At 46.4% G+C, this 13,515-nt stretch overlaps 1 protein-coding gene across 1 annotated transcript in view; it reads right to left on the bottom strand.

Annotated features, from left to right (window-relative positions):
* Window positions 1–13,515, bottom strand: part of LOC115096253 (disintegrin and metalloproteinase domain-containing protein 9-like) — a 150,600-nt gene that overhangs the window by 61,609 nt on the left and 75,476 nt on the right. Inside the window, exons 9-10 of the mRNA XM_029610761.1 lie at window positions 7,265–7,434; window positions 3,771–3,855 (exon numbers count right to left, since the gene is read on the bottom strand). Coding sequence (XP_029466621.1) covers window positions 3,771–3,855; window positions 7,265–7,434 — 255 coding nt within the window. The remainder of the gene's footprint in view (window positions 1–3,770; window positions 3,856–7,264; window positions 7,435–13,515) is intronic.

Here is a 13,515-nt window from a genome sequence, read left to right as displayed (position 1 = left end):
CATAGTTATTACTCAAGAAACAAACAGGGATTGGTTATAAAGGAGGTATTCATAATCAGGCATTGATGTCTATCAGGAGAAATTTTCTAGTACATATTAAAAATGATCTAGTACATAAGGTAAACAGTATGGATAATTAAAATGAAATGATAGCTTCCACATCTCAGTCAGTGAGTTGTTTTGAGAATCTTGCATTCTCTTATTTGATTTATTCTTTATAATTTGATTATTATTTTTGTCCTTCTTCTCTTAGTGGCTCTGTATATTCTGATGTTTAAGTTAAATTATATGTGTTTTTGAATAGCCATGTTTTTAATTCACATTGAAATCTCTATCTAGTAAAATATATAACGCCTCAGGCAGAGAATTGCATAGCTTTGGATCTGCAATTGAAAACACTCGATCTCTTATGTGCTCTGTACTGTGGGAATAGTCAGTGCTCCTTTATTTTGAGATCTTAGTGTTCGCTGAGGATTGTAAGGTTGTAGTGTCGCTCCTAAAAAGCCGGTGTTGGAATGAATGACAAATATTAATGATGATACTTTATAGTAGAGTTTGGTTTGTACAGGTAACCAATGCAGTGACATCAGTGGGGGAAAAATGTGATCATATTTCTTAGATCCTAATAATAGTCTTGCTGCAGCATTTTGTAATAGTTGTAAAGGTTTTAAGTGACTTGGAAGACTTAGTCGTAACAAGTTACAGTAGTCAAGGTTTGAGAAGATTAGAGTTTGCAAACGTTAATGGTTTCAGTCGATGTAGTATACACAACTTAGTGCAACCTGTCTTAATTTTATTGATGTGCATTTTCATTGTGAGGTTCTCATCGAGCTGGACATCTAAATCCTGTACTTGATTTGAGGGATTAATTTGAAAATTGGCAAGGGCAGGTGGTGTAACTGAGTTTCTACTCGGCCAAATGATTTCAGTCTTTCTGGGGTTTAATGTCAGTTTACGCTGCGATAGTTTGTGTTGTATTGCTTTCATATAGGTCGAGAGTATTGAAGCTGTATGTTCAAATGATCTGGAGAGTGGGATGTACAACTGTAAGTCTTCAGCATACAGGAAGAAAGTTATTCCTGTTACATGTGCCGGCCGCGGCAGACCCGCAGCCTGGCACCCTCACCTCTCTCTGGCAAATCCAGTGCCTGCTTCCTCTTCTCTGCTGGCAGTGGGCCACCGGCTCCTTTCTCAGGCTGCCCCCGGTGCCTCAGCTTCAGCTAAAGATTCCTGTGCTCCGCGGTAGGCCTCTCTGCATGGCCTGCGGAGAGACGTCACCATCCAGCGCCGCACCCCTCCGTAGGCGCGCGCGCATCACTGATCCTTATGAAGGGCCCGCGGCGGGAACTTGGCCATGGCCCCGGAAGATGACGTCGCCAGAGCTCCGGTACTTAAGGCTGGGCTCGGCTTCCAATGATTGCCTTTGCAACAGGTCTCCACGCTGGTCGTGTACTCGTTGCCTTCTGGTGATTCTCCTTCATTCCTGGTTCCCGATCCTCGCTAGTTCCTGTTCCTGTTCTCCTTCGTTCCTGCGTTCCTGATTCCTAACCTCTCATTGGATTGCTTTCTTGGACACGACCTCTGCATTGCCTGACTACGCCATTGACTCTCTCCAAGCTCGGACCTCTGCACTGCCTGACTACGCCACTGATTCTCTCCAAGCCTGGACCTCTGCATTGCCTGACTACACCACTGATTCTCTCCAAGTCTGGACCTCTGCATTGCCTGACTATGCCACTGATTCTCTCCAAGCCTGGACCTCTGCATTGCCTGACTATGCCACTGATTCTCTCCAAGTCTGGACCTCTGCATTGCCTGACTACACCACTGATTCTCTCCAAGCCTGGACCTCTGCATTGCCTGACTACGCCATTGACTCTCTCCAAGCTCGGACCTCTGCATTGCCTGACTACGCCACTGATTCTCTCCAAGCCCGGACTTCTGCATTGCCTGACTACTCCATTGACTCTCTCCAAGCTCGGACCTCTGGACTGTCTAACTATGCCATTGACTCTCTCCAAGCCCGGACCTCTGCATTGCCTGTCTATGCCATTGACTCTCTCCAAGCCTGGATCTCTGCATTGCCTGACTACGCCATTGACTCTCTCCAAGCTCGGACCTCTGGACTGTCTAACTATGCCATTGACTCTCTCCAAGCCTGGACCTCTGCATTGCCTGACTACGCCATTGACTCTCTCCAAGCCTGGACCTCTGCATTGCCTGACTACGCCATTGACTCTCTCCAAGCTCGGACCTCTGGACTGTCTAACTATGCCATTGACTCTCTCCAAGCCTGGACCTCTGCATTGCCTGACTACGCCATTGACTCTCTCCAAGCCTGGACCTCTGGACTGTCTGACTATGCCATTGACTCTCTCCAAGCCTGGACCTCTGCATTGCCTGACTACGCCATTGATTCTCTCCAAGCCTGGACCTCTGCATTGCCTGACTAAGCCATTGACTCTCTCCAAGCCCGGACCTCTGCATTGCCTGACTATGCCACTGATTCTCTCCAAGCCTGGACCTCTGCATTGCCTGACTACGCCATTGACTCTCTCCAAGCCTGGACCTCTGGATTGTCTGACTAGGCTACCCACTCTTTCCTTGACCAGACCTCAGCCTTGTCTTGCCACCACTTCTTGATTGCCACCGGCCCTGACATCTCTTCAGTCTACGTCCTGGACCTGGCCTATTCAGGCTTCAGCCTGTTCTTGCTCGGGCACTCCCTGTCTGACTTTGGTTCTATTGGTGCCCGGGTCTCCGGGACTCCACCTCATCCAGTACAGACTTCACCGTTCTACTGTTGCTGCCTCTGGGCTGACCTCTCTGTCCTTTCATTGATGACGACATACGGAGGCCCACCTAAGTCCAGCCGGCACTGGTACCCAAAGGCTCAACCTACGGGGAATGAGGGCTGGTATTGGTGAAGTGCCAACCGGCCTCTGTCCTGCAGCCCACTCTGCCTGCCGACGGTGGAGACCCATAGGATCCCTCCAGGGTCAACCCCACCTCGGCCCAAGGGTCCACTTCTGGCACAACAATTCCTAAATTTGTCAGTAGTTGAATAGTGTTGCTGAGAGGACTGAGCCTTGAGTGACCCCTGTATCACACTGGAAAGCATCAGATATGTGGTTGCCCAGTTTGACTTGGAATGCTCTGAAGATAGGAATGAAAAGAACCATCTGAGAACCCTGCCGTCAATCCCAATGTTTCTCATCTGATGGCATAACAGGTAGCATCAACAGCATGGAATCTATTTAATGTCTGGGTACTTGTGACTTGGATTGGCCACTGTTGGACACAGGATGCTGGACTTGATGGACCCTCGGTCTGACCCATATTTTATGTTCTTATGACTTTGTCAAATGCCTTCTGAAATGCAAATACACTATATCAACTGGCTCACCCTTACCTACATGTTAATTTACAAATTCAAAATAATCTGATAGATTTATAAGACAAGACTTCCCCTTGCTAAAACCATGTTGAATCTTCCTCAATAAGCCACATGGTCTATCTAAATGGCCTGAGATATTTGATGGTTTATTGTTGAGCCACAAGCACCATAAATATTTCTTTTTTTTTTGCATATCAAATGAGTTATATATATATATGTGTAGGGAGGAAGCTAGCACTGATGCACAGGAATATTTAAACAGGGGGAGAGGACAGTTTGAGGGAGAATGGACATGAAAGAAAAGCTTCAGCAGGTATGGAAGATAGTTGAAACAAAATCTAAGTGGGTAAGTTTAGTGATGACTTCCCCTTACCGTACTGATGGAGCTTCCAAGAGTTGGAGAACAAACTGTCCCAACATAGGCCATCCCAACGACACCATTAAATGAATTCCGTCCTCTGCAAGCCAAGGACAGAACATTAATCCTGGCCCAAAGTATGACTTACAGATTAAATCAGAACATAATCTTAATGGTGTGAGCAATATTGTGGAGGCATTAGGTGGAAAAAATTGACCTTAGTGGATGACTGGGTAGTATCTTGTAGGCTGGAGCCTCATCAACATGGATTTCCATGTGATGAGCGCTATTAGTTTTTCAGGGGGTTGGACCCATGTTTTGGACATGCTAATTAAGTTGACTTAGAAAATAGCCACTGCTATTACTAGCAACAGTAACATGGAACAGATTTAGTTTTTGGGTACTTGCCAGGTTCTTATGGCCTGGATTGGCCAGTGTTGGAAACAGGATGCTTGGCTTGATAGACCCTTGGTCTGACCCAGTATGACATGTTTTTATGTTCTTAATGCTATTATAGCATAAGGGGTTGTGGATGCGAGTTCAAAACGTACATCCAACCACGGGTTAAACAGTGTGCTCGGCTGAACACACTGTATTGCATCAGCCCCTTAACTTTTAATTAAGAGGTTTGAAGTTACATTTAGTTGAGGTAAATAGTTGTGATTGCTCTGAATTAAATCTGTGTAAGCAAACAGTCAGTAAGTTGTAATGCAACTAGCGAAATTGTGAAACTGCTTTTAACTTTCTAGATCATTATATTAATCAATTATATTCTAATTGATAAAAATCCTCAATAAAATCTCTAACATTAGTCAAACTGAATGAATCTTTCTTTCTGTTTACAAATAACTCTGATTGACCCTAGCCTGAGTAATTAATAAGTTCAGAAATTCTACAGTGGAAGTTCCAATATAATAATTATTCTACATTAGTGGTGCTTACAAGATTACATTAGAAGAGGAGGTTCCCATGACTCGGTCACTTTCGGTAGGAGGTGGGAGATCCCATTGTGATGGAGTGACTCTATGTCCCCTATTTAACCTGTTCGAGACCAGACTAGATGCTTGGTCCACCTTGAATCCCATAGAAGGAGAGAGCTCTGTGGGCGGGAACCTGTTGGGAGGTTAAGAATCAGAGCCCAGCTGGGATCACTCAGTAGGCCCCCATGTTATCAAGAATAGGAACTCCTGATCTTCTCTCAGAAGTTGTGTTGCAAGTTTACTGCAAGGTAGGCAGTCATTGTTGCTATTGTTTTTCTGTTTGTGTTAATAAAACTTGAAATTGCATGAGAAACAAATGAAGTCAACGTGGTTCCTGCTCCAGCCTACAAGATACTGCCCAGTCATCCTCATACGTACGTTATGTTAGTGAAGAAGGGGGAGTCCACAACTCAGTCACTTTCAGTAGGAGGTGGGAGATCCCATGTTATATTAAAAGAATGGGATCCCATGTCTCAGTCACTTATAGTAGGGGGTGAAAGATCCCATGTCATAATAGAAGGGATCCCATGCCTCAGTCACTTACAGTAGGAGGTGAGAGATCCCATGTAATAATAGAAGGGGATCCCATGTCTCAGTCACTTACAGTAGGAGGTGAGAGATCCCATGTCATAATAGAAGGGGATCCTGTGTCTCAGTCACTTACAGTAGGCGGCGAGAGATCCCCTGTTATAATAGAAGGGGATCCCATGTCTCAGTCACTTACAGTAGGAGGTGAGAGATCCCATGTCATAATAGAAGGGGATCCCATGTTTCAGTCACTTACAGTAGGAGGTGAGAGAACCCTGTTATAATAGAAGGGGATCCCATATTTCAGTCACTTACAGTAGGAGGTGAGAGATCCCCTGTTATAATAGAAGGTGACCCCATATCTCAGTCACTTACAGTAGGAGATCCCCTGTTATAATAGAAGGGGATCCCATATCTCAGTCACTTACAGAAGGAGGTGAGAGATCCCCTGTTATAATAGAAGGTGATCCCATATCTCAGTCACTTACAGTAGGTGGCGAGAGATCTCCTGTTATAATAGAAGGGGATCCCATGTCTCAGTCACTTACAGTAGGAGGTGAGAGATCCCATGTCATAATAGAAGGGGATCCCATGTCTCAGTCACTTACAGTAGGAGGTGGGAGATCCCCTGTTATAATAGAAGGGGATCCCATGTTTCAGTCACTTACAGTAGGAGGTGAGAGATCCCATGTCATAATGGAAGGGGATCCCATGTCTCAGTCACTTACAGAAGGAGATGAGAGATCCCCTGTTATAATAGAAGGTGACCCCATATCTCAGTCACTTACAGTAGGAGGTAGGAGATCCCCTGTTATAATAGAAGGTGATCCCATATCTCAGTCACTTACAGTAGGAGGTAGGATATCCCCTGTTATAATAGAAGGGGATCCCATATCTCAGTCACTTACAGTAGGAGGTGGGAGATCCCCTGTTATAATAGAAGGGGATCCCATGTCTCAGTCACTTACAGTAGGAGGTGGGAGATCCCCTGTTATAATAGAAGGGGATCCCATATCTCAGTCACAGTAGGAGTTGAGAGATCCCATGTTATGTTAGAAGAAGGGGATCCCATGTCTCAGTCACTTACAGTAGGAGGTGAGAGATCCCCTGTTATAATAGAAGAGGATACCATGTCTCGGTCACTTACAGTAGGAGGTGAGAGATCCCATGTTATGTTAGAAGAAGGGGATCCCATGTCTCAGTTACTTACAGTAGGAGGTGGGAGATCCCATGTTATGTTAGAAGAAGGGGATCCCATGTCTCAGTCACTTACAGTAGGAGGTGGGAGATCCCATGTTATAATAGAAGGGGATCCCATATCTCGGTCACTTACAGTAGGAGTTGAGAGATCCCATGTTATGTTAGAAGAAGGGGATCCTATGTCTCAGTTACTTACAGTAGGAGGTGGGAGATCCCCTGTTATAATAGAAGGGGATCCCATATCTCGGTCACTTACAGTAGGAGTTGAGAGATCCCATGTTATGTTAGAAGAAGGGGATCCCATGTCTCAGTTACTTACAGTAGGAGGTGGGAGATCCCCTGTTATAATAGAAGGGGATCCCATGTCTCAGTTACTTACAGTAGGAGGTGGGAGATCCCATGTTATGTTAGAAGAAGGGGATCCCATGTCTCAGTTACTTACAGTAGGAGGTGGGAGATCCCATGTTATGTTAGAAGAAGGGGATCCTATGTCTCAGTTACTTACAGTAGGAGGTGGGAGATCCCATGTTATAATAGAAGAGGATACCATGTCTCGGTCACTTACAGTAGGAGGTGGTAGATCCCATGTTATATTAGAAGAACAGGAAACTCATGACTCAATTATTTAAAGTAGGACTTGGGAGATCCCATGTTACATTACAAGATGGGAGATCTTAGCACTCACAGCCTTAAGGTGGGAGATGCCACACTATGTTAGAAGAAAGGGGATCTCCTGATTCAGTCAGTTAAGGAGATAGGAGATCCTTAGAAGTTGGGAGATCCCACAGCTCAGACACTTACATTAGGAGGTGGCTGATATCACTCCTTTTCAGCCCGTTCTCACTGCCTCGCCAGCTACTGAATCTTCCCAGGACATCTCCTGCTGTACCATTTAGAACCTCAATTGGGTTGCCATTAGACCAGATTAGTAGTCCAGTAAGAACAATTTTAATATTAAGGGGCTGGAACATCTGTGAAGCGCAGAGTACAAACAGCATGAGACCTGGAAGGGATGTAGAGCTGTGTGTATGTATGTCTGACTATCTTTAGTGAAACACCCAGACAGGTTCAAGCTTGGCGGGATGTGTGAGTGTGTGTCCATGTGTGTGAAAAGCTTGTACTGCTGCTGCCCATGTTGTACCTTCTCTGAGATGGAGCAGCATTTGTTTCTGTGTATCTGTAGGAATATTTAGGTGTGTGTTTGTTTTTGTCTGTCTAGTGAAATACACAGGTTCAAATCTGGCATGATCTGTGGAGGAATGTTTGTGTGTGTGTGTGTGTGGGTGTGTGTGTGTGTGCGTGTTTATGTGAGTGAAGCAAACAGGTTCAGGTCTGGCAGGATGTGTGAATGAATGTGTGTGTGTGTGTATGTGTGTGTGTGTGTATGTGAGTGAAGCAAACAGGTTCAGGTCTGGCAGGATGTGTGAATGAATGTGTGTGTGTGTATGTGTGTGTGTGTGTATGTGAGTGAAGCAAACAGGTTCAGGTCTGGCAGGATGTGTGAATGAATGTGTGTGGGTGTGTGTGTGTGTGCGTGTTTATGTGAGTGAAGCAAACAGGTTCAGGTCTGGCAGGATGTGTGAATGAATGTGTGTGTGTGTGTATGTGTGTGTGTGTGTGTGTATGTGAGTGAAGCAAACAGGTTCAGGTCTGGCAGGATGTGTGAATGAATGTGTGTGTGTGTGTGTATGTGTGTGTGTGTATGTGTGTGTGTGTGTATGTGAGTGAAGCAAACAGGTTCAGGTCTGGCAGGAAGGATGTGTGAAGGAATATGTGTGTGTGTGTGTGCGTGTGTGTGTGTATGTGAGTGAAGCAAACAGGTTCAGGTCTGGCAGGAAGGATGTGTGAAACATAGAAACATAGAAATGACGGCAGAAGAAGACCGAATGGCCCATCCAGTCTGCCCAGCAAGCCTCACACATTTTTTCTCTCATTCTTATCTGTTACTCTTAGCTCCTTGTTCTATTCCCCTTCCACCCCCACCTTTAATGTAGAGAGCAGTGATGGAGCTGCATGCAAGTGAAATATCTAGCTTGATTAGTTAAGGGTAGTAGGGGCAGTAACCGCTGCGATAAGCAAGCTACACCCATGCTTATTTGTTTTACCTAGACTATGTTGTACAGCTCTTGTTGGTTTTTTTTTTTTCTTCTCCCCTGCTGTAGAAGCAGAGAGCCATGCTGGATATGCATTGAAAGTGAAGTATCAGGCACATTTGGTTGGGGTAGTAACCGCCGTAACAAGCCAGCTACTCCTCGCTTTGTGATTGCGAATCCTTTTTTTTTTCTTCACCCCTGTCGTTGAAGCTATGCAGGATATGCGTGAAGCATCAGTTTTTTGTTTTTTGTTTTTTGTTTTTTTTTTCCCCCTGCCGTTGAAGCAGAGAGCTATGCTGGAAATGCGTGATGTATCAGTCTTTCTCCCATGCCGATGCAGCAGAGAACCATGCTGGATATGCATGGAAAGTGAAGTATCAGGCACATTTGGTTTGGGGTAGTAACTGCCGTAACAAGCCAGCTACTCCCCGCGTTTGAGTGCGAACCCTTTTTCTTCTCCTTTGCCGTTGTAGCAGAGAGCTCTGCTGGATGTGTGAAGTATCAGTTATTCTTCTCCCCTGTCATTGAAGCAGAGAGCTATGCTGTATATGCATTGAAAGTGAAGTATCAGGCATATTTGGTTTGGGGTAGTAACCGCCGTAACAAGCCAGCTACTCCCCTCTTTATGAGTGCAAATCCTTTTTTCCATTACCTCTTGCTGTTGAAGCTTAGAGCGATGTAGGAGTCACAGTAAGCATGTGTATGTTTATTTAATAAGGGTATTGTGTCAATAGCCATCATTCTGGCGAGTCACCCACTCTTCATTGGCGGCCTCTTGACTTTATGGATCCGCAGTGTTTATCCCACGCCCCTTTGAAGTCTTTCACAGTTCTGGTCTTCACCACTTCCTCCGGAAGGGCATTCCAGGCATCCACCACCCTCTCCGTGAAGAAATACTTCCTGACATTGGTTCTGAATCTTCCTCCCTGGAGCCTCAAATCGTGACCCCTGGTTCTGCTGATTATTTTCCTACGGAAGAGGTTTGTCGTTGTTTTTGGATCATTAAAACCTTTCAAGTATCTGAAAGTCTGTATCATATCACCTCTGCTCCTCCTCTCCTCCAGGGTGTACATATTTAGATTCTTCAATCTCTCCTCGTACGTCATCCTATGAAGATCCTCCACCTTCCTGGTCGCCCTTCTCTGTACCGCTTCCATCTTGTCTTTGTCTTTTTGTAGATACGGTCTCCAGAACTGAACACAGTACTCCAGGTGAGGCCTCACCAAGGACCTGTACAAGGGAATAATCACTTCCCTTTTCTTACTTGATATTCCTCTCTCTATGCAGCCCAGCATTCTTCTGGCTTTTGCTATCGCCTTGTCGCATTGTTTCGCTGTCTTCACATCATTAGACACTATCACCCCAAGGTCCCTCTCCTGCTCCGTGCACATCAGCCTTTCCCCCCCCATCGAGTACAGTTCATTCGGATTTCCACTCCCCATATGCATGACTTTGCACTTCTTGGCATTGAATCTCAGCTGCCATATCTTCGACCACTCTTCCAGTTTCCTTAGATCCCGTCTCATTCTCTCCACTCCTTCCGGCGTGTCCACTCTGTTGCAGATCTTAGTGTCATCCGCAAAAAGACAAACCTTACCTTCTATCCCGTCTGCAATGTCGCTCACAAAGATATTGAACAGGACTGGTCCCAACACCGATCCTTGCGGCACACCACTTAAAACCGCTCTCTCTTCAGAGAAGGCTCCATTTACCATCACACATTGTTTTCTGTCCGTCAACCAATTTGCAATCCAGGTCACCACATCGGCACTCACTCCCAAGCTTCTCGTTTTATTCACCAGTCTCCTGTGCGGAACCGTATCAAAAGCTTTGCTGAAATCCAAGTAGATGACATCTAGTGCTCTTCCTTGATCCAATTCCTTGGTTACCCAGTCAAAAAAGTCAATCAAATTTGTCTGACAGGATCTTCCCCTGGTGAATCCATGCTGCCTCTGGTCCATCAATTCTCCAGACTGTAGATAGTTGACTATTCTCTCTTTCAGCAGTGACTCCATTACTTTTCCCACCACCGAAGTGAGGCTAACCGGTCTGTAGTTGCCTGCCTCTTCCCTGTTCCCACTCTTGTGAAGCGGGACCACCACCGCTCTTCTCCAATCATTCGGCACCACTCCCGTTTCTAGGGATCTATTGAACAGGTCACACAGCGGACCCGCCAGAACATCTCTGAGCTCCCTGTGTGAAGGAATATGTGTGTGTGTGTGTGCGTGTGTGTGTGTATGTGAGTAAAGCAAACAGGTTCAGGTCTGGCAGGAAGGATGTGTGAAGGAATATATGTGTGTGTGTGTGTGTGTGTTTATGTGAGTAAAGCACACAGTTTCAGGTCTGGCAGGAAGGATGTGTGAGGAATGTGTGTGTGTGTGTGTGTGTGTTTATGTGAGTGAAGCACACAGTTTCAGGTCTGGCAGGAAGGATGTGTGAAGGAATGTGTGTGTGTGTGTGTGTGTGTTTATGTGAGTGAAGCACACAGTTTCAGGTCTGGCAGGAAGGATGTGTGAGGAATGTGTGTGTGTGTGTGTGTGTGTGTTTATGTGAGTGAAGCACACAGTTTCAGGTCTGGCAGGAAGGATGTGTGAGGAATGTGTGTGTGTGTGTGTGTGTGTTTATGTGAGTGAAGCACACAGTTTCAGGTCTGGCAGGAAGGATGTGTGAAGGAATATATGTGTGTGTGTGTGTGTGTTTATGTGAGTGAAGCACACAGTTTCAGGTCTGGCACGAAGAACATAAGAACATAAGAAATAGCCATACTGGGTCAGACCAAGGGTCCATCAAGCCCAGCATCCTGTTTCCAACAGAGGCCAAACCAGGCCACAAGAACCTGGCAAGTACCCAAACACTAAGAAGACCCCATGCTACTGATGCAATTAATAGCAGTGGCTATTCCCTAAGTAAAGGATGTGTGGAGGAGTGTGTGTGTGTATGTGTGTGTGTGTGTGTGTGTGTATGTGAGTGAAGCACACACTTTCAGGTCTGGCAGGAAGGATGTGTGGAGGAGTGTGTGTATGCATGTGAGAGAGAGAAATTGTTATAGTTTCGCCTGAAGAGCAGCCTCCCTATCCACCAGGTGTCTTCAGCGAGCACCACCTCCAGCTGCACAAGTTACCTCCTCAGTGGTCACCTGATGCCTCTGCCCCAGCTCTACTTAACCCCACCTGTACAATCCCTCAGTGCCTCTTTACTGAATCATCTTGGCTCTCTGACTTGGCCAGCTTTACCTTTGTTATTCTGTCTTGTCTTGTGGCCTACCCAGCCCTTCTGCCTTCTCTCATTATTCTGCCTTCCCTAGTGGCCTACTCTTGCCTTCTACCTTGCTTTGCAGCCTATCTTGGTCTCCTGCCTAGCTCTGTGGCATTCCAGGCTTACCTGCCTTAATCTGGGCCGTCCTAGGCTGTGCAGATGAGCCATCCATAGAGATCCATCCACAGTGAGCTGAATCAGATCTGCAAACCATGGACGCCATAGCCACTCTGGCACTACCAAAACCATCCTGCCCAGATATCTCTATATGCACCACAACACTCGACCCATGAGCAACCATGGAGGAAACACTTACAGCAGGATTCCTGTTGGCCATGGAAAAACCAGAGCGTCGGTCCCTTCAGCTCCTACCTCTCTTCTGTGACTGAAGAACCATGCTGCCTTGGCATTTCCTCATGTCACCGTTAAATCCAGCTAGGGAGTGCCTCACCCAAAGCCTCTGCCTACAACTCTCATTTCCCCAGGTCACCGTTAAATCCAGCTAGGGAGTGCCTCACCCAAAGCCTCTGCCTACAACTCTCATTTCCCCAGATCCAATTGCTTCCTGCTGAGAAAATCCACCTGTACGTTATCCACTCTGGCCACATGAGATGCTGCATTCCCTTCCAGATATTGTTCTGCCCAGACAAATGATTCTTGAGCCTCCAGAGCCATACCTCAACTCTTTGTCCTGTCCTGCCCTGCCCATTGATATTCACCACTGTTGTTGCATTCTCCAAGAATACTCTGACCATTCTACTCCAAACCTGTGGAAGGAACTCCACCAATACCCTATGCACTGCCCTTGTTTCTAATCAATTGATAGACCAGGCAGCTTCTTCTGGCAACCACAGTCCTTGTCCCGTCCGCCCTTGGCAGACCGACCCCTAACCTCTGAGGCTGGCATCTGTGGTCATCATGACCCAATCCAGAACCTCAAGATCCACTCCCCTCTCAAACTGGGCTGAGACAGCCACCATGAGAGATTGTATCTCGAGACCCCCTACAGCAGTAAGTGCTGATGAAACTCCTCCGACAACAGATTCCAATGGGGTAGAAATGCACACTGGAGCAGATGCATATGGGCAAAGGCCCATGACACCAAATCCAGTGTAGAAGCCACAGAACCCAGCACCTGAAGATAATCCCAGGGCCTGTGCACTGGTATTTGCAGAAACTGGACCACCAGCGATTCCAACTTCAGAATCCTCTCTAAGGTCAAAAGCACTTTGCCCAATTGGGTGTCAAACCTCGATCCCAAGTATTCCAAAGTCTGCATTTGAACCAGGGAACTCTTCCCTCGGTTTACCACCCAGCCCAGAGATCACAACTTCTCCAGTACCCTCCGAACTGACTGACAACATTCCTCCTTTGACTTTGCTCGGATTAGCAAGTTGTCCAGATAAGAATGAACTAGAACCCCTTCCCTTCAGTGCACTGCCACCAACACAACCATCACCCTCATGAAAGTGTGTGGCAATGTTGCTAGACTGAATGGAAGGACCCAAAACTGGAAATGTTGCCCAGAACCATGAAACAAAGAAATTGATGATGATCCTGTTAGGAAGCGCTAGGAGAGCGGTTCCACTTTCCAGGGGTTTGTGTGTTCTTGGACCACGGCTCGACCCCAGAGGAACTCCAAAGAGGTGCCAAGGCAGGCAAGGCATGCCCAAGCATGGGCTGGACAGGAGCAAGGCTGGACTG

This window comes from Rhinatrema bivittatum, chromosome 7 (genome assembly GCF_901001135.1).
Source record: "Rhinatrema bivittatum chromosome 7, aRhiBiv1.1, whole genome shotgun sequence".
Taxonomy (NCBI): domain Eukaryota; kingdom Metazoa; phylum Chordata; class Amphibia; order Gymnophiona; family Rhinatrematidae; genus Rhinatrema; species Rhinatrema bivittatum.
The sequence above is the reverse complement of the archived record's forward strand: the minus strand, read 5'-3'. Positions and strand labels throughout refer to the sequence as shown.